Below are 26482 nucleotides of genomic sequence, written 5' to 3' on the forward strand. Positions count from 1 at the left end.
CCAATCCTGGGTTTGGAACCCGTGCATCTGGATTCGCGCATCTGGATTCCGCGCCCAGTCCGACCGAGCCCTCCCTTGCAGCTCCTCACCAGACGCCGGTTTCGCCCTTTACCGGTCGGGCTGAAGAATTTGTTGTTAGCGGACTTCCGAAAAGGTCAGTTTTCCGTGTTCTGGTTGTGTTTTCTGATGCTAATATTTAGTTGTCCCTAAACTTGGTTGTGTGAGGAGGCACGACACATCCACCTAAACCTCCATCTTACCCTGGATAGTCTTAAGTATCATTTTGACAAATCTAGGTTTCCTTCAAAAAATGAATGGTGTGTTTATGTTTTAAAAAATTATCTCTGACAGGACTTTGTGAAATCTCTTAATCTGAGGACCCAAGTGTTTCTTCTTTTCTGGGAAATTATTAGCCATTATTTTAACAAATATTGTTACTCTTGCATTTTATCTACTTTCCCTTATATTGCCTACTAGATAAATTTGGAAATTTTGCTTTTTCCAGTGTCCCTTTAAAAAAAATTGCATTGTGAAGTATTTTGAGGGATTTCCTCAGCTCATCCTCCTTGCTTATCCTTCAGCTGTCTACATTCAGTTCTTTAGCTTACCTGTTCATACCACTTTCTATCTGGTTCCTTTTTTTCGGGGCAGTATCTCATTATCAGGTCTACTCAGATTTCTCTTTTTGCAGCATGACATTCCATTTAATGATATATTTTTAAGTCTCTTTGATGAGTCTCAGTGGATTTTGTGAGATAGAGTTTAGTGTCTGCTCAGTCCATTATTTTAAAATTAGAAGTCACTGCTCAATAACTCTATTTTCTACTCATTAGACTAGTAGAAACAAGTATTAGTTTCTTAAAATATCAATCCATACTGCATATTAAAATAAACAGAATTTACAACATCTATAAATTTGTATAAGTGGCCTCATTTTAATCCTAGCTAATTGGCCATTTAATCTTAGTTAAATGCTGCACTTAAAGCTTAGTGTTTGGGCTTTGGCTGTAGTTTGCATCTGGTCATTATCTGTACCAGCAGTAGAACATCCTCACCTGTGGTTGAGAGCGTGCCTGCCCGGGCCCCTGTTTTATAAAGTGGGGAGTGGTAAAGAGTTGGGCTTGGCTCATAATTTTGTTGAGGTTCAAAATGCACCACAGGCAGCTCTGGATTCATCTGTCCAGGCAATGCGTCTTCTATCACCATCTCATTATTGTCCCATCGAGAAGCATCCATGAACATTCCGTGAACAAGAACACCGTCTTCAGGAGAGGGCAGCTGAAACATACCCAGAGGTTTACAGCTGAGCAGCGGAGACTGCGATGAACAGCTGTGGGCTGTCCCCCCTGCCCAGGGTCCTCCTCAGTTCATTCTAAGAACCACACTATAGATTGCTGTTATTACTCATATTCTAGAGAGGAGAATACTGAGGATTTGCAATGTAAAATAACTTGTGTCTCAATGTGATACCAAATTTCATACTCCATCAACATGTCTAACAGGGGATGCCCTGGAAAACCCATTCATGGGCTTCAGACTACCTAATACCATGATGATGATTCCCCCCCTTCTCATAGGAAGCAGATAGGGTAAGAGGGCTGTGATTATCATCAGTTACTTTTTGGCACGGTCTTTCAAGGACATGGGAGCAGATCCGAGTAGAGTGGATGCTGGGAGAGTTACCCAGGAGCAGTTCCTTACTACCTCAAGGCAGGTTTAGTTAATTATAGCCACTCACCTGAACTCCACTGACTGATCAGTGAATACTTTATTGGCTAGAGCAATCGGGAGCAAATCTTTGATTTTTTTTGGCACATGCAAAAATTATAAGGTTCACTGGGGTGGACAGGTGCTTTGAGGAAAAGGCTCCCTTCCCCCATCAGTGTCTCAGTGCATCTGAGCTGGGCAGCTCAGATCAGCAGCGGTGGTTTGCATCCCTGGCTGTATACCGTCATCACCAGGGAATTTTAAAAAATAATGATGCCTGATGTGTTCGTTTGAGCTACCTGGGGCGTGGCCAGGACATCAGGATTTTTAAAAAGCCTTTGGTGATCTTAACCTGCAGCCAAGTTTGAGAATCACTAATATTCTGGAGCAGTAATTCTCAAACTTTGGTGGTCCGAGAACCCCGTGTAGGACTTGTTAAAGTATACAGATTTGTGGGTGCCAGCCCAGAGTTTCTGATTCAGTAGATCTGGAATGAGTCCTTGGAATCTGCATTTCTCCTAAGTTCCCAGGTGATGCTGATGCTGTGGGTTTGGGGACCCCACTTGGAGAACCTCTGCTCCAGGGGGGTAGGAAACTGTGAGCAAAGAGCTCATAGTTTAGACTGCATCCTTAGTGCATTTCTATTAACTCTTTAATGTACTTACATAGTGTAGAAAGCTAGTGTACCAATTCTGCTAGGAGACAGCTGAATGAATGATGCAGATAACTCATCTCGTACTAATATTTACTGTGTGTTCACTATGTGCGGGTCACACGACATTTGTGTACCCTGCACTACAACTCTGAAGGTGGTGCATCGGCCCCACTTTACAGAAGAGAACACTGAGGTGCAGACACGATAGTAGTTGCTCTAGCACACATAGGTGGGGTGGGAGCAGAATTTAAATTTAGGCTTTTCTGGTGCTGAAATTCTTGCTTTTAACCTCTTGCTATGTTGTATGTGCAAGGAGAAAGTTACTGTAGCATCTGTGGTATTGTGATTTATAGAAAAGTATATATTTGGCTATTTAGATAAGCAAAATACTTTTCTCAAATGTATTTGGTCTTCCTCTGTGGTTCTGACTCACAGCTCTCAAAATGCTTGGAATTTCCTAATGTTGGGAGTGATAAGGGTGTCTTTTGTTACATTAATGAGTGGCTTTTGGATGGGGACTGGTTGCCAATGGGGTTGGAACTTTCAGTGTAACCCTACCCCACCTCTGGGGAGGGGAGAAGAGCAGGAGGTTGAATTTGGTTACCTAAGGCCAGTGAGTCAATCCATCATGACTATGCAATGAAGTCCCCCCCCTCCCCAAACACTGGAGAGGACTGGGTTTGTAGAGCTTCAGATTGGTGAACAGCAGATTCAGGGACAGTGACACACTTGGTGCTTGTGGAAGCTCTGAGCCCTTCCCCCATACCTACCCTGGGCATCTCTTCCATCTGACTGTTTACATTCTTTTATAATAAAGCAGTAATTAGTTCATTGAAAAGTTTCTCTGAGTTCTTTGAGCCATGGTAGCAAATTAATTGAACCCCAGTATGGGGTTGTGGAACCTCTCACTGAGAGCACAGGTGACAACAATGTGGGCTTGAAGCTGGCATTTGAAATGCGGGGAGGGCCGCAGTCTTGTAGGACTGAACTCTTCAGCTATGGGATCTGGTGCCTTCTCTGGGTAGGTAGAGTCAGAACTGAGTTGAATTGTAGGACCTCCAGCTGGTGTTTGAAAATTGCTTGTTGGTGTAGGAATCCACACCCCCCACCAACGATGGGTTCAGAACCAAATTAGTTTCTAAAGAAATAAAACAATATTACTTAAAAAAATATTTCTCCAAACCAGACTAGACAGTTCCTATTTAGTCATTGCTACTTGGGGAGCTTGTCTTGGGGGGTGTGAACCCCATTTTGCCTGTCTTGCTCCACGTATGGGAGGCAGGAGGGGCAGTGGAGGCTGGCCGAGGCAGTGAGTGACAGTGGGACAGACACTGCTGCTTTGCTGTAACAACAGTCAGGGAGACGATACCTCCAGGTCCATGGGCAGTTCTTGTCCAAACTTCATTTTCTTGGCAGCTTCTATAACCGTGGCTTGATCCCGATAGGTAGAAATCATGTTGTACTTGAAACTCAGCTCATCTATAGGCAAATTGTATTTCCTAGCATGATTTTGAAGAGTTCCTGTAAATATAAAAAAAGTCAGAAAAATGGGTCCTCTGAACAAGACCTCTGCTGCCCAAACACAGCCCCCACTTGTGCCAACCAGGCCGTTCCAGCATTAGAGATCTTCTGTTCCATGGAGGAGACTCAACCATTAACACCTTATTCTGAAATAGTTCACTGAGACAGGAAGCCTGTGGGTGATGTTGGGAGGGGCGGGGCCAACACATGTACTGTAGTCCTGGTTGGGAAGAAAGGGAAGAAGACTAAGTTTGAAGTGCACTGCTCTACCCATGAGGGAGACAGTCCAGTGAGAAAGTTTTACAGCCCAATCTCCCCAACTGGGTAGTCTGGCTCAGCTCTTCTTGTCTGGGCTGTTTATTAGGGATTCAGAATGAGAAGGATGAAGGGCTCAGCTAAGTAGTAACCTAGAGGCCCTGGCCCACTCCGGGGCTCTCTGTCAGGAATCCCTGGAATATCCCCCTCCACCTCCTGGGGTTAATGAAGGGCCATCAAGAGTATTTTTTAATTAACTGTAATTAAAATATAATTAAAAAAGAGTATTTTTTTAGAGGGAAGGAAGCTGCTTAGAGTCGGGGCCACAGCAGGTGGAGAGCACCCAGCATGGGTCATGTAGGGAGTTGGGACGCACTGTGCATGTTCGCAGGGGCAGCGGTGCTTGCACTGGTATAACCGGAGAGGGGCAGGGATTGGGGTATGGGGAACATCTGCTGTTCCTGTCATCCTCTTTCCCTGGCAAGCGAGGGAGAGTGGGGACTTATTGGACTTCCCCATGATCAGTGGCCTCATGGTCAGGTCATTAGCAGCCATGTCGTTTAGCCAGTTCCTAGAGACACAGTGTGTGACAAATCATTGCATTCCTGTGGGGCTTTTAAAGCACTCGTACCTGTTAGAAATCCTTGAGGAAAGAAGAAACCAGAGATCCAGAAGGACTTAGGCTGTCCTCTTTTGAGCCATAGCTAAAGGAGAAACATTACACCAAATAAAATGTACTGTTTTTCTGAGATAGTGTTTGCCATTGAAATCAAAGTCCTATTCTGGGGGCCTCTCAGGAGGCAAAATCTACACCAGTCTTAAGTGGGTCACCAGCCCCCTTTTTATCACCTGCCCTGTCCCCCTTCCTCACCCACCAGCCTGCCCACAAACCCAGAATCTGGTTGTCACAGAGGGCACAGGAAAGGGAGATGGCAGCGAGGTCACACCTGGCAGTTAGGACCCATTTCAGATTGGTTCTGTACCCATGGTGGGGTCCCATGAACTTTAGCTGAAAGTTCAAAGGCATGGAATTAAAATGGGATGTTGGGATAGGGTCTAGGACAAACTACATTATAGTTAGTGTGAGATGTTTAAAGTGATGCCATTCTGAAAATTTCTGTTTCTTTGAGCTCAGATGATTCCTCAAGGATTGTTGATATTTTAATTAGCTAGGGGTTCCTAAGGAGCCAGCCATGCCACTATATTCATCAAACCCCAAACAAGAGCATTTTCTTACATCCACAAACGCAGTCCTCAGAATGAGGTCTTTGACCCATGATCCTAGTGGTTTCAGGGATGGGTAGGCTGTGTTGGACCACAGGGAGGGAACCTGGTTGTTGAGGAAACTGTTGTACACCTTTTCCATTTCTTCAGACATCACCACAAGTCCAGCGATGGCTTTGTCAAGTGTTTCTAGAGAAGTCTAAACGAACAAGAAAGGGTGATGCCCTTCACAGATGTAATTAACAAGTAGGAATGAATGATACCCATTCACCTTGGGCTGAAAGGCCCTTTTGCTGGGTTCCATCCTCTCTGCACACCGTCTGCTGGGCCAGACCCTCCAACCTTTCATGCATTTACAGCACCTAACCATGGAGTGTAAGATCTGGAGGTAGGGGTGGTTCAGGTGGTTAATAGCAGAATCCAATGAAGTGGACAGAGGAGAAGGAGACATGTTTCCAGAAACCTAGAGAAACAGTTTTGAACATTGCTGCTGTTCAGCTCTCCTCCAGGCTGAAGAAAAGTCTGATGGTTTGTGATTTGGGAACCATGGAGGAGTGGTGAGGATGTGGGAACTATCTCATGCTAGGGGCCAACTTTGCCCAGGGGGGTGCCCACAGAAAAAGGAGATTCTTAGATGAGACCAATCCTTTAGCTGATACCAGAGAGTGTCCATGTACTGAAAATACTTTCTTATGACATGTCCTGTATCATCCCCTCACTTCAATAAAAAACAGGCCGGTAGGAGGCATGAACGTACAGGGTGATGTTTGTCACCTGAATGAAGATGAAGGCAGGGCAGGTATATTGGAATGGCCCTCCTGGGTCCCAGTGTTGTGAAAACTACTGCTATATATTGCACCTATATTATAGGAAGGTGTTAGAGGCCACATTTGTTGATTTTAGAAACAAAATAAGGCCTAGGACCACATGCACGTAGTTCTGGAGACAGGTAATATGGGGACAAAATAAGGCTAGCCACCCTTCCATTCCTGCATAGAGTTATTCCTCTCCTCCTGTTTCTTCACAAGAGGCAGTGGCATAAAAAAAGAAGAGTTTAATTAGATTTGCCCTTGTGATCTAAGGCACCATTTGCAGCAGAGTACAGCAAGAGGCTCTAAGCCAGAGCCAAAACAGTACACTGAAAATGGAAAGGCAGCAGAAGACCAGTCTAAGTGCAAGGAGATTGCTTAAGCCAGAAAGATGAAGGGATCAGGCTGCTCCTGCCTCCTAGTTGTGCTAATGCAGACAGAGGTCACATGGCAGCCGATTCTCCCAGAGGACACAGCTAACACAGAGGTGGATACCATGGGACACAGTGCACCACAAAATGTTCTTCCCTATGGGTAGGAGCCAAAATCACAGGGTGCCCTCCTCTGTCCTAGGACCTGTCCTAACTCACAGTTCTATCACTACCTGGAACAGCAGAGTGAGCTCACCAAGATGGCAGCTGTGAGGCCCTAGGTGCAGCCGCCTTCCCATAGCTTTCCTACTGTCACCATAGTCCTGTCTTGCTGTTTGTTCCCTGGGACAGATCCAGGGCAAGGCAGAACTGGTCAGAGGTCAGGATGAGGAAGGTCCTGGTGCAGGCCAGTGCACACTGCGGCCACCACACCTCCCTCAGGTGGGAGTGCTCTGCTCTGATTCCTGCTTGTCTTGCAGGCTGCCTCTTCCTTCCCCTTCTACTTCCATGAGGTGAATTCCTCCATGATCAGTGGACACTATTGTTTGACCTCAACAAGTGACCATGGAGAGACCAGAGAGGCACGTTTGTTCACTTGCACTTTCAAATATTCATGGAAGACTTAGTATGTATCAGGCACTAGGGAAACAGAGGTGACTAATAATACCTGTCCTCTTTCATTTTTTTCCAAGAAATTGATTTTCCACTGGGGAAGCCTTACCCATGGAAGGATAATTATAAAGCAACGTAAGTACAGTGATAGACACAGAACCAGAAATGATGGAGCCCTGAGGAAGTGCTCCTAAGTCATCCGGTGGTAGAAGGAAAGTCTGGAGTTCTGGCAAGATTTTATGGAGGAAGTGATTTAGACTAGTCTGTCTTCAACTGGGTGACACGGAAGAGGCAAGAGATGAGTACCATCCATGTCTTCTTCTTCCTTTGAACAACAGTGTCCCCTCCCTGCTTAGTTTTAGCTGAGCACAGAGCAATTCACCCAGAGACTCTGTTTCTTAGCCAGGTTTGCAGCTGGAGTGTGGCCATGTGGCCGAGTTGTTTGCAACTTCTGGATCACATTTTTATGGGAAAGCTGCTTTCTCTTTCCCCTCACTGACTGGCATAAGGGTATAATTGGAGCAGCAACCTTAGATCCAGTAGTGGAAGCTACCTGATAAAGCTGGAGCCAACCCTCCAGCTGGGCTCCCTGGCTGAACTCGAAAAGCAAGATTAACTACCTGCCTGAGACAGGGCTCCCTCTGGGCAGTTAGCTGAGAGACAAAGTGAATTTCTATCTTGTTTTTTTGGTTGCAGTATTTGGGAGTCTTTTTCAGAGCAGATTAATCAGTGTCCTGATTCACTCAGTCTAGAAGATGATAAGCCCAGACCTGGCTACCTAGCCTGCTGACACTGGTGTATACTTGCCTGGATACCACAGTCCTAAAGTGAGGACTTGGTACATTCAGCTTCACCTGAGTCCCCCAAACCCACAAGCCCAGCTGTTGCCAGCCAACCAGCAGCATTCAAAGACTTTGTTTCCTAATAGGGGACAGATGGCCTTTTGCTTTAAAAGATTTACCCCAGTCAAAAAGATTTACTTCTGGTCAAGAGGGAGGCATAGGTAAACATACTTCACCTTCTTATGCAACCACAGAAAGAATTAAAACTAAACCTCAAAAGAAACAGCACCCAGAACCATCAGAAAATTGAACTGTGTGGAAGCCTGACAGCCAAGGATTTTAAGAAACCACATTCATCCAGATGGGGAGGAGGGGCAGAGACACAGAGATGGGTGGAGAGGCACAGTGGTGTGGTGTGGAGAGGTGATGGTGGCAGAATGCACAGTCCTACATTCATGTGTGGTGGATAAAAGTCAGGAGGGATACCTTGGGAGTGAGTGATTCCAGTCCCAGGCCAGACCACACAACCCAGGGTTTCAGCACCAGGAAGATAAATCCTTATAACTTCTGGCTGTAAGAACCAGTGAGGCAGTTGAGGCGGTGGAAGACACTGCCATATTTTCAGAAGACTCCACTTAAAGGCCCTGCATGGACTTCAAATATACACAGACCCATTCCCTCTGGGATTCAGCACCAGGGCAACAACTGGAAGAGTGCCAGTTGCATATGGGGAGTAAAGGAAGTGACTGGAAACAGAACTGGTGAATGCTGGGCAAACCTCCAGAAGTCAGGCAATGGCATTGTCCCCTTACTGTGTCCTCCCTTTACACAGAGCTACAAAGTGGTAAAGTGGGTTGCCTCGGTGATTTTCCTAAGGCTTTGCCCCACACAATTCACAGGTGCCTTTTCTACAATAGGCCACATAACCAAGACATGGAGTCTCAGCAGCTCCACCAAACACACAGAAGCAAACACAGGGAGGCTGCCAAACTGAAGAGACAAAGAAATATGGCCCCAATGAAAACAGAAAAAAAAAAAAAACCACCCTGAAAAAGAACTAAGCCAAATGGAGATAGACAACCTATCAGATGCAGAGTTCAAAACACTGGTGATTATGATGCTCAAAGAACTCACTGAGTATGGGTGCAACATAAAAAAGACCCAGGAAGAAATGAAGGTTGCACTAAGTGAAATAAAGAAAAATCTACAGGGAACCAACAATGGAGAGGATGAAGCCAGGATTCAAATAAACAATTTGGAACATAAGGAAGAAATCAGCATTTAACAAGAACAGCAAGAAGAAAAAAGAATGAAAAAAACAAGGATAATATAAGGAGCTTCTGGGACATCTCCAAATATACCAGCATTTGAATCATAGGGATGCCAGAAGGAGAAGATGAAGAGCAAGAAATTGAAAACTTATTTGAAAAATAATGAAAGAAAACTTCTCTAATTTGACGAAGAAAATAGATATACAAGTCCAGGAAACACAGAGAATCTTAAACAAGTTGGACCCAAAGAAGAACACATCAAGGCGTATCATATTAAGATGCCAAAAGTTAAAGATAAAGAATTCCAAGAGCAGCAAGAGGAAAGTAGAGAGTTACCTACAAAGGAGTTCCCATAATACTGTCAGCTAATTTCTCAAAAAAAGCTTTGCAGGCTAGAAGGGATTGGCAAGAAGTATTCAAAGTGGTGAAAAGCAAGGACTGACAACCTAGATTACTTTATCCAGTAAAACTATAATTTAGAATGGGAGGGCACATAAGGAGCTTCCCAGACAAGGTAAAGCTAAAGGAGTTCATCATCACCAAACCATTATTACATGATATGTTAAAGGGACTTATTTAAGAAAAAGAATGAACTATGTTCAAAACTATGAACATTAAAATAGGAACAAATTCACAGCTATCAATAACTGAATCAACAAAAACAAACTAAGTAAATAACCAGAACAGGAACAGAATCATAGATATGGAGATCATTTGGAGGCTTATCAGCTGAGAGGGGGAAAGGGGAGAAGTGCGGGGAAAGGTACAGGGATTAAAAAGCATAATTGGTAGGAACAAAATAGACAAGGTGATGTTAAGAACAGTATAGGAAATGGAGAAGCCAAAGAACTTATGTGCATGACCCATGGACATGAAGTAAAGGAGGGAGCTGCTGGAGGAATGGGGGTACTAGGTGGAAGGGGGTAAAGGGAAAATTGGGACAACTGTAATAGCATAGACAACAAAATATATTATAAAAGAGAATTAACTTACCTGTCCTCACCAGTCTTATCACTGAGCCTTGACTCTGGGCTAGTTATTTGGTTCCCTGCTTGATAAGATTTTTCCTGTTAATGCTCCATATTTGGTCTCTAATAGCTTTTGTGTTTCCCTTATCAAAGTCATGCACATAAAAACCAGAAAGGTGTTTAGCCATCATTATATATTCAAGACCATCTAGAGTGAAAGTATTCCTGAGCATGAGGCAAAGGACCAAAGAGTTGTTTGTAAGTTTTAGTTGTAGTGAAATTATCTGGGGGAGTTTATTTAAAACCCGTATTCCCAGGAGTTTTCAGTAGTTCCCTCTCAGGTCTGGAGTGGGATTGGGAGCCTACATTTTGAACATGCAGCACAGTGGATTCGAAGACAGGTGTTTTGTGACACCCACTTCGAGAAATGCTGGTTTTCACAGTCTTCATAAAGACTGACTTATTTTTTAAATTTTCTCTCTTTTTAAAATTGTTGTTCAGGTATAATTTTCTCCATTTCCCCCCACCATTCCCCCTGCCCACCCATCCCCATTTCCTACCCTCAAACCTACACTCTTTGGCTTTGTCCGTGTGTCCTTTATACATGTTCCTTGATGACCCTTATTAAATAAATGTAAACTAGAAATCAGGAACAAGAACTGAGTCTCTCTTATTGAATGCTTAAGTCTCTGATCAAATTCCTAGTCTGTCAATGGTAATTCTAAGGGGGTGTAAGGATAATGAGGAGATGAAGATTTGTAATGTCCAATATTCATGAAGCCATTATTAGAGAAAGGGAATATGGAATTGTTAGGGGAGGATAAACTCAATTTTTAACAAGTTGGGTTTGAAGAGTTGTTAGCACATTCAGATGGAAATGTTGAAGTGATGGAAATGGAGAACTCCAAGCACATGCATGTTATTACATAATTCTCTACACAGGTTTGATACCCCATAGCAGTGATGACAGTGAGCACGCATACGTGTATTAACTTCAGCAGATTGTTAAACCGGTCCACTTCTTGTCCAAGAACAGTGGTCAAGGAGTTAAGGCGTCCTTGAGAATCCTTGATGAAAAGGCTCTCAGAAGCATTTTCCATTTCTAGTATCTCTGAAACAGAGAGCCAATTCCTCAGGTCAATTGTCACTGATTTCTGTCCTTGTAATATTTCTGTTGTAATTTACTTTGCTTAACCTTTCTTCAAGCCAACTTCTCCTGAACCTGGGCCTAGGCCATAGGTGGCAAACACAAGGCCCGAGGGCTGAATCCCGCCCTCTACCTTGTTTTATCTGACCAGCACCTTGTTTCTACCCGGTGGCAGTGCCGAGCGCTCACTTAACTGTTAAGGAGTAGTTGCATTTACACAGTCCTAAAATTACATTTGGCCCTTTGAAGGCAACCTCAAGACCGATGTGGCCCCTGGTGAAAATGAGTTTGACACCACTGGCCTAGGCTGAATGGGAGCCAGGCCATGCTGATGTCAGTGGCAAATGCTAGCAGGACAAGCAGCTGCCCAGAAGATAAGGGACATCCCTGAGACCAGAGGTGCCAGGGACCCTGAGTCTTCTCTGCCATGCAGGTACATAAGCCTCACTCTTCCCTGCACACCTGCACTGCATTGTGGAGAGGAGGGGTTCCCAGGGGAGACTGAGAGATGAGAGCGAGTTGGCATTTATCCTGTTAGCATAATTCAGAGGGGCTGACTGAATTATGAAACAGGCCCATAGGTCAAGCTGGATCAAAAATTTTGCTCTTCTTTCCCCCACAACACAGCAAATGGAGGCTCATATAAGCTCTAAAAAAATGAAGGAACTGCATTTCCTTGCATATCTGAGTAAAATGTGTGTAAATGAGTGGCTCTGAAATACATCTATCAAATCCCTCATAACCACTCACATTTTGGCTGCTGTGGAAAAATCACACAGCAGCGTGGGGCAGTCCAGCCTCCTGGGTCCAGAATGTGGCGGTTACATGTCCTTGGACTTTTCTTTCTATCACTCCCCTCAGGTGCTACTCCAAACCCTCAGTTCTCTTGTCAAGCCAACTGCATCTCTCCCGAGTATCAGCAAGCAGATGGCACCACTTGTCATTTCGCAGTAAAAGTGTAAGCTTTATGAAGCTTGGAGAGAAAATGATGTTGGCGGAACTCCATTGGACAAGTGCAGTTTATCTTCATCCCTCCATCCATCTTCACCCTATTTCCACCCGGTCTCCCATCTTACATTTATTAAAAACTGCTTTCTAAAATAACTGATGCAGTTTACTTCAACATCAACAGAACTCAACTCAAAAAGAGATTCTTTGGAGGCCTGTTTTAGGAGGCAGATAACTGTGAGGTCACACAGGCCCCCCTTTTCCAGGGAACTTAAAGATTATTGGCAAGGCTCAGTTCGTGATACTGTAATCTAATAAGAGATAAACATTTTTGGTCTTCATCCCTAGCTCTTGCCTAGAGCTCCTAAAACCCTTGCAATTTCCTAAGCGATAAAAAACAATAGGGTTATCATTTTTTATATTTGCTTTTTTTTACCCTGGCTCCCGACACTGTTCCTTGAATGACAAAGGTAAAAGGAGCCCCTTTCAACCACATCTAGTTTATGTTCGTGAGCTGACTTTGGGGAAGTCCCCAAGCAGGGGAAGCTGGTCATCAGCAGAACTGGCCATGTGATTAGAGGCTTGAAACTTCCAGCTTCATTCTCTGACTTCCTGGGAGAGGAGAGGGGCTGGAGGTTGATGATTTAATCAGCCAACCATGCCTACAAAATGAAGCCTTCACAAAAACCCTAACCAAAAAGGGCCGGGAGGGCTCCTGGGTTGGTGGGTGCATCCATGCCGGCGCACCCGGACTCACGGGGACAGAAGCTCCGGCACTCAGGAGCCTTCTGGAGGTTGCCCTGTGGACCTCTTCATCTGGCTTTTAAAAAAATCCTTTATGATATCTTTTAAAATAAAGTGGTACATGTAACTAACTGTTTTTCTGAGTCCTGTGTAGATAATTACTGAACCCAACAAGGGGAATGGGGCTGTGGGAACCCTTGATCTATAGCTGGTTGGTCAGAAGTACAGGTCACAAGCGGGGACTTGCAATTGGCATCTAAAGTGAGGGGCAGTCTTGTTGTGGGACTGAACCTTTAACCTCGGGGTCTGTGCTAACTGTGGACAGTTAGTGTCATAAGTAAATTGTAGGGACACCCAGTGGGTGTCCAGAGAGTTGGAAGACTGTTTAATGTGAGGGTAAGACCCATTTGGGGGTCAGAGTTATTGTGAGTAAAGAAACACAGTTTGCTTTTACAGTCATTGTTTTATTTTGTGCTTCGGTTTTCTTTTCCCTATAATTATGTCTCTTCCAACCATGAACAATATGCTAATAAATCCAAATCGACAGTTATTTTAAGAAAAGTGTGAAAATGGATCTCTGCGATCATTCTGGAAGATTCCTTAACTCACCAGAAAACAAGGTGAAATTAATTTCTCTATTTCTGTTGGAGGAAATGGATTGTATCTCAGGGCTGTCCAGTAGAATATTTTACAATAATGGAAATGATCTTTATTATCCACTATGGGAGCACTTGAAATGTTGCTGGTGCAACTGAGAAAATGAGTTTTAAATATAATTTTAAGTAGCTACCTGTGGCTAGTAGCTACTTTCTTGGACTGCATAGATCAGGAGACATTAGGAAGCTCAGAAAGAAGTCTGGTTAAAGTTACATGGGCTAGAAACCAATTTGTTCTTCATGCTTCTGGCAGTTGAGGGCCTGCAGGTGTCTAGTGTGTGTATAAACAGAGAGGGCACAGCACAAGAGGCTTCTCTGTAAAGAGAAGTTGGCATTAAAAGCAGATTTGGACACCTGCTTATCACTGAGCTCTCTGAGTTTTTTTCTAAAAATCTCATTCTATACAGATGTCAGGAATTACTTATTACCTGGAACTCTGGTCCGGACAGAAGCAACAAGTTCTTGGACGATTTCATCGTTGCTTTTTCCCTCTCCACCAGAAGATGACCTTGGCTGAACCTCAAGTATGGTGTTGATTAAAGTGTTGGTCTCTTTGTACTGCAATCGTGGGAGGAGAAAGAAATGACAACTCAAATTCTCCAAAAATAATTTTGCAGCACATATAGTTCACTTACAGAAATAATGGCAGTTATCGAAAACAGGGAATGTTTATTTTTTATGTTGAAGATAGAGTTGGTAAAATGTGTTCATTGGAAATGCACAGTACATAGTTGTCAGTGTTGTAAATTTTTTGGTTGAATTACAGTGTGACAGTTCTTAATGACACTGAACTGTATACTTAAAAATGGCTAAAATGACAAATTTTATGTTATGTATGTTTTACCACATAACATGGTTAAAATTTTTTTGCTAATCATTTAAAGGGTTGTTATGAAAGTAAGGAAAAGATAATGGAATTGAGTTTTAGAACAGAATTAAAAAAAATATTTTGTATGAGCAACTTGCTTCTTTTTTAAAAAGATTTTATTTATTTATCTTTAGAGGGGAAGGGAAGGAGAGAGGGAGAGAAACATCAATGCATGGTTGCCTCTTGTGCATCCCCTGCTGGGAACTGGCCTGCAACCCAGGCATGTGCCCTGACTGGGAATTGAACCGTGATCCTTTGGTTCGCAGGTCTGTGCTCAATCCACTGAGCTACACCAGCCAGGGCTAGAACAGAATTTTCTAATTGAGAAAATGTTATTTAAATAAAGGTATGATGGCTCACTATAGGAAATCTAGGAAACACAAAAAATATAGAGAAAAAAATTTTATGATCCTGCTTTCCAGAGATATTTAATGCTAGTTTTCAATCCTCCCCCATCTTGGACATTTTCTCTGTGAATGTGCATGTAGTTAAAAATAAGCTCCTACAATTTATGTAGTATTAATTCTGTTTCAATTTCATGAACATTTTCTCAAGTCATTGAAAAATCTTCACGAATCATCTTTAAGTGACTTTACAATACTCAGTGGTATGAATACACCAGTTGTTTATGTACTTTTTGGACATTTCCAGTTTGTAGATTTTATAGAACTCTGTGAATAGAATATCTGTATGTGAATTTCATCCACTGTCTTTTAAATTCTTCGAACGATATGCTACCAAGGGCTATTTTAAACCTGCGTATTCCTGCACTGATTTCTAAAGAAACTATCAATTTACACCGCCAACTGTGGTGCATTGGAGGCCCTGTCGTTCTGTGTCTTCGTAAGGGTTGACATCATCGCTTGAAAACTTTTCCAATTTAATAGGTAAAAACTTCTTTGATGATTAGCATAGTATTTACATCACTCATATATTTTGCAGATTGTTATTTTTAGTATTTTATTTTTATTAATTAGGAGATAATCTATAATATAATAAGGGTAATTAACTTTTTCCATGTTTTTCTGTGATAAAATATACATAAAATTTGCCGTATTAACTATCTTTAAGTGTATAGATCAGTGGCATTAAATACATTAATAATACTATTCAACCATCACACAATCTGTCCCCAAACTCTTTCAGCTAGTAAGACTGAAACTGTACGCCCACTAAACAAGTCCTCGTTACCTCCTCTCTCTACCCTGGCAGCCACCACTCTGCTTTCCCTCTCTAAGATTCTTTCTACATACCTCACAGAAGTGGAATTATACAGTATTGTCTCTGTGTGACTGGCTTATTTGCCTTAGCATTATGTCTTCCAGGTTGATCCCTGCTGTAGCACATTGTGAAATTCTCTTCCTTTTTAAGGCCGAATGATATTTCATTGTATGCATACACCCTGTTTTGCTTACGCATTCATCTGCTGATGGACACTTAAGTTGCTTCCACATTTTAGTTACTGTAAATAGTGCTGCTGTGAGCACGGGCATACAAATATCCATTTGTGTCCCAGCTTTCAGTTCTTTTGGGTAGATGCCCAGAAGTGGAATTGCTGGGTCATATGTTAATTCTATTTTTAATGTTTTGAAGAATCGTTGTTTTTTGTAGCAGCTGTAGTATTTTACATTTCTACCAACAGTGCACAGGGGCTCCAGTTTCTCCACATCCTTGCTGGCACTTGCTGATTTGTGTTATTTTTGACAGTAGCCATCGTAATGGCTGTGACATGGTGTGTCATTACAGTTTTGACTTACATTTTCCGAATGATTAGTAATGTTGAGCATCTTTTCATGTGTGTATTGGATATATTCCTTGGAGAGATATCTCTTCAAGTCCTTTGCCCATTTTTGAATTGGGTGTTTGTTGTTATTGTTGTAGAGTTTTAGGAATTCTCTGTATTTTCTAGGTATTAATCTCTATCAGGTATATAATTGCAGATGTTTTGTCCCATTCTGTAGGTTGCCTTTTCACTCTGTTGATTGTGTCTTGTGATGCACAAAAATTTTAAATTTTCATGAAGTACACCACCTCATCTGGTTGTTTTTTTGTTGTCGTTACCTGTACCTTTCCTTTTATATCTAAGAAATCACTGCCAGATCTGATGTTATGAAGCTTTTATCCTACATTTTCTTCCAGGGGTTTTAGGTCTTAGATTTAGGTCTTGATCCATTATGGGTTAGTTTCTGTGTATGGCATTAGGTAAGGGACCAATTTCGTTCTTTTGCATGTGGATATCCAGTTTTCCCAGTACCATGTGCTGAAAAGATCTCCTCTCCATTGAATGCTCTTGGCACTCTTGTCAGAAAGCATTTGCCCATGTGTGTGAGGGTTTATTTCTGGACTCGATTCTATCCCATTGTTCTATATGTCTATCTGTATGCCACACTGTTAGGATTACTTGGTTTTATTGATTTTGAATTTTATCCTATTGTCGGAAAAGAAACTTGTATAATACCTATCTTTTTAAGACCTACTGATACTTAATTTGTGGACTAACATATGGTCTTTCTTGGAAAATATCCATCATCCAGATGGTTAACTTTTTCTCCTTTTTGCTTTGTTTCAAAAATGTTTTGCTTTGTCACTTGTCTTTTGATTCTTTTATGACAGTTTTTGATATAGTTATATCTATTGGCTTTCTAATGTTGTTTGTTTTTCTATTGCTTTTTATACTTAGACATCCTTATTCCAAGGTCAGTTTTAATATTCTCAGTTTTTCTACATTTTTTTCTATTCAGAAACATAGTATCTTTCTTGTGTCTATTTGTTGGGATTGCTTAGAACAGGGGTGTCAAACTCATGGTCACTGGGAGCCACATCAGCCTTGCAGTTGCCTTTAAAGGGCTGAAATAATTTTAGGACTGTATGAATGTAACTACTTCTTAACAGTTAAGGAGCTGAAATTACATTTGGCCCTTTGAAGGCAACTGCAAAGCTGATGTGGCCCCCAGTGAAAATGAGTTTGACACCCCTGTCTTAGAAGTTTCCTTTAACTGGCTCTCACACAAGTTTTATGAAGGTAATTCAGATGACCACGTGCAACAGTGTATCCAGAACGGGTGGTGGGATCTTCCATGGTACTGTCTAAGGTTTTCCAAATGTATCCACTTCCATCTGCAGTCCTTGGCTTTGAAACCCTGCTCACAACATACATCATCTTCTTACCTAAGGAGCTCAGACCTGGGATTTTAGGTCTTGATTGTTAAAATGACATTTTACATGCTAGACATTCTGTCAAATATTATCATTGACATATTCATTAGATTCTAAACACATGTATTGCTGTTAACTTAATGCTGTAGATAAATAGTTTGGTTTCCGTGCTCACTGCCAGTCACCCAATATCATAACTTCTCCATTTTAGTACTTGACTTCTTGGTTGGATGGAAGAGTCTTGAAACATTTGGTGCAGCTAGCCTAGTATTACTTTCTACGATAGTAACTGAATGAGACATTTAGTGAGCTCCCATTCCCAGTTATCTTCTCCTTTAGGGCATAGCAAAGATGATATTTTCTTGCACCCTTACAGAGAGGTGGCTCACGTGACAATTCTGCCTAATGAGCTGTGAGGAAAAGTGATGATGGACTGTGTAGGCTGAGGCAGTGAAAAGCCTATGCATGATCCTTGAGTTTCTCTCCTCCCATGCTGCAGTGTTGCAGGTAATGCAGCTGTGCTATAATAGTGCCTTTGTCACACGAGGCTCCTGAATGATTATGTGAAGCACAGCCCCTCTGTCAACCTGCCAACACAGTTGCTGGACTGAATCATTGGGACTTAACTAATTTACTTACTGTAGCACAACCGAGTCCATCCTGACTAATATATTTGTCCATTCACACTTTTCTGGTGGGGGTAGGGGTTGGAGATGAGGTGGGCCAGATGCTAACGTGAACTCTTTCTTTTATTTGTAGTTCCAAACTAGTGCTAGAATGTGTCTACCCATAGCTTCAGTTATTTTCTTTTCCTTTTCAAAAAAGAAAAACAAAACATTATTGCTTCTGTTTCTTGTTGTTTTTCTGAATCTTCTTGTACTACTGTCATCCCTCATAGTTTTAATCTCTGTTCTGGATAGCTTATTAAATTCATTCCCTGCATCACCTGTGCGATCACCTATAATCCCAGTTCTGGTCTTTAAGTCTCTAAAGCAATTTTTTTTTTCTGCTACGATATTTTTAGTTTCCTTGAAATATTTTATTCTCAAACATCTCATGGCATCCTCTGTATACATGTAACAGCCGGTCCTCAAATTCTGGCTTTATTTTCTTTGTATAGGCTGGGTCTTAAACCCTATTCCAGATGCCAGAACATATTCTACTTCTTTCTTTCTTTTGTTTTTTTTAAGAATATACTCTTTATTTCTGGCTTCTACAGTAGATGATTTGCAGAAGGTGAGTCTGTTTTCTGGATGGTGTTTCCTATCCCTCATCTCCCCTTGTATTTACTTAGCCTCTGATGGTTTTGCTTTCTATTTTTCAGTCTCTAATCGGAGAAGAGACAATGGGTTTCTGTTTGCTCATAGACAATCTGTGCAGATGGCCCTTGACTTGTGCTCATTATTCTCTTTGGAGGCAAATTTCTTCCTCGTATCTCCAGTTGATGTGCACAGGTCAAGTTTCAGTTTTCTTTACTAGTTTCTACTCAGCATCTATGTAAATACAGTTTGCTGGGCTAAGGAAGGAATCATTTATATCTTTGGTGTTAAAACTCATTGATGGCAAGAGGCAGCATTATCTAACCTAAACCAGCTGAAGCAAAGAAAAGGCGTCTGTTGGCTCACAGCTAGGAAGAAAACACAAGTTGTGTGGGTTTCAGGCATGAGTAGATCTAATGCTTTCTCTCCTGTGCACGCTTGGTTGTTTCATTCTTTCCTTTGGTGGGTGATTTTCTTTCACGTAGTAGGGAAGAGCAGTGGGGTATCAGGGATAAGGCCACAGAATACTTCAGATATTCAACATCCTAGACAGTGACTGAGAGGAAAGAGAGCCCTCCCTGCATCCCAGCATCTATATATACTATCTCAGGGAGGGACTCCCATTCACCTAGCCTGGGCCTTGTGCCTGTTCCTTGGACTAGTTCAAGTGATGAGGTGATGGGCTGCTGCCTTTGGCCAAGCCTGACTCACGTGCTCAGCCTTGTGAAGGTAGGGGGTGGTTGGAAGTCTTGCCAGAATTTTATGGAATGAAGAAGAGGTAAGAGTAGGGCATGCATTATACCAGAAAAATGGAGGAGAAAAATGGAGGCAGGCTGGACAGAGAAACATACTGGGGGCTCACTACATGCCCGGCATCCATTCTCAGCCATTCTTAACCAACAGAAAACACAAAATGCTACGCTCCCAGGTACACGCTGCCAACATGCGGCACCTCTCAGGATGCCGTGAGTCTCACCGTATCACACTTCTCCTCCCTTCTCTCACCCTCCACACCCTACCCACTCCAGAGCAGACATCAGATATGAGTGAATATGGACACTAGGTTTGGCCACCTTTTTTTCCTGCTGGAAGCAGAATAAGGAAAAATAACATAGATTATTCTAATTCCTTGATGAATAGCAAAGCAACTTTAACAAAATTATTTATTTATTTTTAGAGAGAGGGGAAGGGAAGGGAAGGAGAAAGAGTGGGAGAGAAACATCAATGTGTGGTTGCCTCTCATGTGTCCCCTAATGGGGACCTGGCCTGCAACCCAGGCATGTGCCTGACTGGGAATTGAACCAGTGACCTTTGCTTCACAGGCCTATGCTCAATCCACTGAGCTACACCAGTCAGAGCCAAAGCAATTTTAATGGCGGAGAACACGACTTGAGGTTTCAGAGCATTAACCTGTTGGTGTTCTTTCTGGAAGTTCCACTGATGTTTTGCATAGATTCTTTGATATCTAGGAAAACCTCACCCTATAACACTTGTAGGGGCAAAATTTAAATTAAAGAGAAAAATGATTAGAAAAAAGAAAGGAAGGTGTTTCCTTTTAGCCTTGTGGGGCCAACCTAGACTTCAACCTGTAGAGCATTTCAGAGACATACCTTATTTCATAGCTCTGCTTTGGCCACAGATACCTGACCACGACAGATGATGAAAGTGGAAAGGTGTACAGTGGCCAGGTCATGGCAGAGCCTCGAGTGCCATGCTGAGGAGCTCAGACTACCTGTAGGTCATGGTGCAGCACCAGGAGGTCTTAGAGGAGTAAAACTGCCAGGTTTGCTCTTTGGACCCATTGCAGCGGTCTAGTGCGGTGACCTTGATGAGGGTATATTTATTTACTTATTTATTTTTAAAGATTTTATTTATTTTAGAATGATAAATAAAATAAAGATTTTATTTATTATTTTAGGAAGGGAGGGAGAAAGAGAGGGAGAGAAACATTAATATGTGGTTGCCTCTCCCATGTCCCCTACTGGGGACCTGGTCTGCAACCCAGGTATGTGCCCTGACTGGGAATCAAACTGGTGATCCTTTGGTTCGCAGGCCGATGCTCAATCCACTGAGCCACAGCAGCCAGGGCAAGATGCTGAGGGTGCTTTTAAAGAACTGTTTTAATTTATCTGCCTTGGATATTTGTTACTATACTCTTATGATGTAATCACCTGCGGGTCTACAGATCTCTGTGTAATATGATACAAATATGCCCGCATGGAGGGAGAAGGGCAAAAAAGCAAGGAGTGTCTGGATTACCATCCAAAGCCCCATGTTATGGTAGACTAGCAGGTAGATTGTGGAGCAGGTGGAGGACCAGGAAGTGGATGGGGCTAGACAGTGACAGGAAAATGCATGATGATTTTGGGATTCTGTGAAGGTTCCAGAAACAACCGGCTAAATTGGAACCAAATGTTGAAGTTAAGATGAAACATTTATTTGTTTATTTAAGAATATTATAATTTTATAGAGCTGGTGAGGTGATTATTGATGTTTCAGGTTTACATATGCCATATAAATATGTATTTTTAATTTTTTTCTTTTATTGACTAGAGAGAGGGGAAGGGAGAGGAGAAAGAGAGGGAGAGAAACACTGATGTGAGAGAGAAACATCCATCTGTTGCCTCCTTCATACACCCTGACTCGGGACTGAACCTGCAACCCAGACCAAACTGGCAACTTTTTGCTTTGCAAGTACAATGCCCAACTAAGTAAGTTGGGGCTATGAATATGTATTTTAAGTTGACAGGCCACATACCTGGAAAACTAGATTGGCATTTTCATGCATTCCAAATATTTCTGGGTCATCTATCAAAGGTAGATTTTCAATGTAATCTTTAAACTCTTGCAGGCTGTCAGCCAAGGGTGCAAAATAGATGCCTGTTATTGAAAACACAGAAAGCAAGTGTCTCAGATTAAGTAGCTTTGTACCGCTAAGTAGGGTACTTCCTGCTAGGTTCAGATGGGGCTGTCATCAGCTGTCTCACATAGAAACAAAGACTGTTTTCCCCAAGCCTCCATCCTGTGTCTACTTTCTTTACCTTTTCCTGAGGCCCTGAGCATCTGATTAGTGTCCTAACCTTTCAGGTGTCTCCTCCACAACATTTCGAGATTCTCGAATTCAGGGATGTTTTGCTGAAAGTTATGCCTTGTCGAGAGCTCCAAATTTACGTAACTTTGAAAACACACTTAGGCAGAATAAAACACACTTTAGAAAATAAATTATTCAAAGAGGTTAATGCACAATAGACAGCCTTGTGCTATTACAACCAAACCAGTTTTGAAGGTGGGCAAGGTGGGTGAACATGGGGCTCGGCTGTGAGGAGCCGACACGGAACTCATGTGTGGACAGCTGAGAGATGCTGTTAACAACCTCTCAGGAAGGCCTTTTCCATAGTACTGAAAAGTCATTCACCTGATTCAGAATATTTATAATTCTCTTCTAATGTTTCTGGAGAAAAAAATCTTTTCAAGACAGTGCGAAGGCATCTTTGATCCCAATTGTCTGTAACTCTGCCACCGTATGTAATTTCACCTGAAAAGGATTTGCATTTTAAAACAATATTATTTATTTTTTAATTAATATACATATGCCAATTCTAATACATTTATTTATATACACATTTTTTTGTACTGAAGGTGGAAACAGCATAATAGAATTTCCTTCCACTACCTCCGCCAAAGAGAATAAAAATCAATTTATTCTAAATTGCAGGAAAAAAATCTAGTGTATGTACTCTACCCTAATTATTTTGCTTTTTTAAATAACTGAAACTAAAGTCACTGAGCTCTATTTACGTATTTTGTCATTCTTCCTGTTTTTTTTTGTTGTTTCTTCAAAATACCGATTTTGGGTCTTATCCCATTATTGACTGCAGTATTCTAATACATCTTTCCCATGAAACATTGCTTTTGGGTATGACAGTGGGTAAAACAGAATCAGAAAATTTACAACAAGGCATCCAAGCTCTATGTACTTTACAAATTATTGACATTAAGCCAGGGAGGAAAGATAGATTCAGCGTAAAAGAGACAACTTGCCTGACAGAAATTATGGTATGGGGAGTTAGGTTATTGGTATCCTGTCTCTCTTATTCACAGAGAAGCTACATTTGGCATGCTCCGTTGCCATCCCCAAATTACATGAAAGAATGATGATCTCCATTGGAATAATACCTATTGCTGTTATAATTCTTTGGAAAAAAATCTGAACCCATTGCTCCAATTCCTTATTCAATACTATAGTGTTCCTTGAAGGATTTTTATCTGAGATACTGACACTGTCAACTTCTGAATCATTTAACTGTTCATCCATACTCATTGCCATCTCTTCCATTATATTAGGAAGAAAATTTTTTCATTCTCTTTGAAGCTGAGATGGTTGGTTGAAAGAAATTTATTTTAGTTTTTGGAATCTCAATAATTTATTTTTTTCTAAGATAGCAACGTCTTGACCTGCATCTCCTGTAGGGACACCTATCTTCCTTCTGTTGAAGCACCTCTGATCAGTCTTGTTGGTTCAGGCACTCAGGGAGAGGGGAGGGGAGGTAGGTACCAGAGATGATGGTCAATAGCTCAGTCCCTGTATGAGCAATTCTAAGAGGGAATGAGGAGATGCTGCTGTCCTTTCCTGGCAATATTCTTCAGTCACCCTCTGTGAAGGCTTGGAATGCAAATCTTTTTGGTAAATCCATGTAGCCTGAACCTAACTTGAAGCTCCTCTTGGATCCTTGGGGCTGGATGGGAATGCAAAGCTCAGCTTTCTCCAATGACGTGATGGTGTCAGGGAAAGGAAGATGGTTGGGAACACTCAGATTCCAGTTGTTAGTCAGTGGTGAGAGGAAAGAGTTGCCCCAACTCTTATTCTAAAAAACGTTCAAACTTAAATATTCGTATTTTGAGAAGCAGCACAAACATTTTTTTTTTAACAAATCATCAGACTTGGTGCTTTTTCTTCCAGACTTAGCTTTCTCCTTTCTTTTGATCAAACTGAGCAAACAAGGAGCTCTACCATTTTGATGCTGGATAGATCACTCATTTTTAGGAAGGAGTCTTCTGGGTTGGTCTTTCAGAAGAGGTTGCCTGGGGAGGAGGGTGTCCACTGCACATGTCCATCACCTGTCCGCATACCAGCCCCACAGATCCTGTTGTTTCCCCTTTTCTTCCTTTTCCGTCCCCACAGGCTGGCTTGGGGATGGCCAAGCGGGGATACCCAGTGCTGACTGGATAGGCTTTGGGTTTGGCTTTGTCCTTGCCACTTTGAGCCCAGACCTGTCTAATGGACTTACGTATTGTTGTACCCAACATAATAAAGTTTTAAGATCCCTCCTTTCAACTTCAAATACCTTCCTGTATTTATAGTTTCCTCAATATTTACTGTTCATTTTTTCTTGTCTAGTCATCAGCCCCTGTGTTGCTATATTCTTGTTCAGTCCTTCATCTCACATTTATTATAGCTTTATAAATTATTGCATCTCTTCCCAGCTTAAAAGACTATAATTGCCAACTGTTGCTTACAGAAAAAGCCAAAATTTATTAACAATACACAGGCCTTTCAGGATGTGTTCTAAGCTTATGTTTTTAGTTTTGTTGAAGATAAAGCTCCCCTACATTACACATTTCCTTTCATACTGTGCTTCAGCCCTATTGAACTACTAACGATGTCTGTAGTCATGCCACCCCTAAACACTTGGGGACTTGAAACATCCTGCTCCATGCACAGGGTGCTCTCCTGCCTCCTTTCCTGGTGAGCCCGAATTACTGTTCAGCATCCAGACCAACTTTGCCTCCCTGGTGGAGTTTTCCCAGATTCCTCCAGATAGTGTTAGTTGTACCTTCTGAATTTCCATAGCATTGTGCATACCCTTCTATTTTGGTAATTTTCGCAGTATATTATAATTTATTCAGGATCTCTACATTCTATCCCACATGTTTTTGGTAGGCAGGGACTATGTTGTTTTTGTATTTCCAGCATCAGTCATAATAGCATTAATCAATATTTTCTGGATTAGCCCATAAGTGACTGCCTAAAATCCTATCATTAGCAAAAATCCTATAACTAGCATTGCCTTTTTTACACCCTTTTAAAAACATCCTTAATGAGCCATAATTTAAAAATCATAAAATTCACATAAAATTATATATGAATTAAAGTGTATAATTAATACATGTATTGATTAATGGATATTAAAACAAAATGTGTAATGTAGTAGCTTTTAGTAAATTTAGAAAGTTGTACAATCAGCACCACGATCTGATTTTAGAGCATTTTTATCATCCCCAGGAGGCTCTCAGGCTCACCTGCAGTCACTCCCCATTTCTACCCCTGCCCTGTGCAACACCAGGATATTTTCTGTCCGTCTAGATTTGCTTTTTCTGGAAATTTCATGTAAATGGAATCACATAACATGCAGTGTTTTATATCTGGCTTCTCTTACTTAGCATAAAGTTTTTGAGGTTTATCCATGTAGTAGCATGTATCAATAATTTATACATTTTTATGGCTGGATAGAGTCACATTGTTTAGATAGACCACCTTTTATTTACCCATTTACCAGTTGGTAGACATTCAGGCTGGTTCTACTCTTGGACTACTATGAATTACGCTGATATGAACACTTGTTTATAAGCTTTTGTGTGTGCATGTGTTTTCATTTTTCTTGAGTATACACATAGAAGTGAAATTTCTGGGTCATATGGTGAGTCTATTTAAAAAGTTTCTAAAGCAGCAGCACCATTTTCCATTGCTACAAGTAAAGTATGAGGGTTCCATTTTTTCCCATATTCTTATCAACACTTGTTTCTGTCTTTTTTATTATAGCCATTACAATAGCTTTGAAGTGGCTTTAATTTTCATTTTCCTAATGACTGAGCATTTTCTCATGTACTTCTTTGGTGACATATGTCTTCAAATCTTTCACTCATTTTTCCCTCCATTGAATCATTTTTCTTCTTACTGTTGAATTGTAGGAATTCTTTACATACTTTGTATACAACTGCCTTATCAGATATATGATTTGCAAATACCTTCTCTCAGTTTGTAGCCTTCTTTTTTCACTTTCTTGATGGTGTTTGTTGAAGTGTAAAAGTTTTAAATGTTGATGAAGTTCAATTTATTATTTTTTCTTTTATTGCTTGTGCTTTTTGCATCATATCTAAGAAGTCATTGCCTAACCCAAGGTCATGAAGGTTTACTTCTGTGCTTTCTTCTAAGAGTTTTATACTTTAGCTCTTACACTTGGGTATATCACTCATTTTGAATACATTTTTTTGTATATGGCATGAGATAAGGATCCAAGTTCATCTTTTTGCAGATGGATATCCAGTTGTCCCAGAATCAGTTGTTAAAAGGCTATCCTGCCCCCCACCCCCACTGAATTATCCTGGTACCTTTGTTGAAAGTCAGTTGACTATAAATATAAAAAGGGTTTATTTCTGAATTCTCAAATCTGTCTCATTGATACATATGTGTATTCTTATGCCAGTACACACTATCTTGATTATTGTAGCTTTACAGAAGTTTTGAAATT

The 26482-nt window shown here is 41.5% G+C and overlaps 1 protein-coding gene across 1 annotated transcript in view; it reads right to left on the reverse strand.

The window, feature by feature from the left end:
* The window catches only part of DNAH6 (dynein axonemal heavy chain 6), a 243147-nt gene that overhangs the window by 4077 nt on the left and 212588 nt on the right, over window positions 1–26482 (reverse strand). The window contains exons 69-76 of the mRNA XM_053664561.1: window positions 22369–22488; window positions 21712–21833; window positions 14099–14228; window positions 11159–11286; window positions 5376–5561; window positions 4770–4842; window positions 3732–3883; window positions 1056–1278 (exon numbers count right to left, since the gene is read on the reverse strand). Coding sequence (XP_053520536.1) covers window positions 1056–1278; window positions 3732–3883; window positions 4770–4842; window positions 5376–5561; window positions 11159–11286; window positions 14099–14228; window positions 21712–21833; window positions 22369–22488 — 1134 coding nt within the window. The remainder of the gene's footprint in view (window positions 1–1055; window positions 1279–3731; window positions 3884–4769; window positions 4843–5375; window positions 5562–11158; window positions 11287–14098; window positions 14229–21711; window positions 21834–22368; window positions 22489–26482) is intronic.

This window comes from Artibeus jamaicensis, unplaced genomic scaffold (genome assembly GCF_021234435.1).
Source record: "Artibeus jamaicensis isolate MK-2021 breed Jamaican fruit bat unplaced genomic scaffold, CSHL_Jam_final contig_384, whole genome shotgun sequence".
In the NCBI taxonomy this organism is placed as follows: Eukaryota; Metazoa; Chordata; class Mammalia; order Chiroptera; family Phyllostomidae; genus Artibeus; species Artibeus jamaicensis.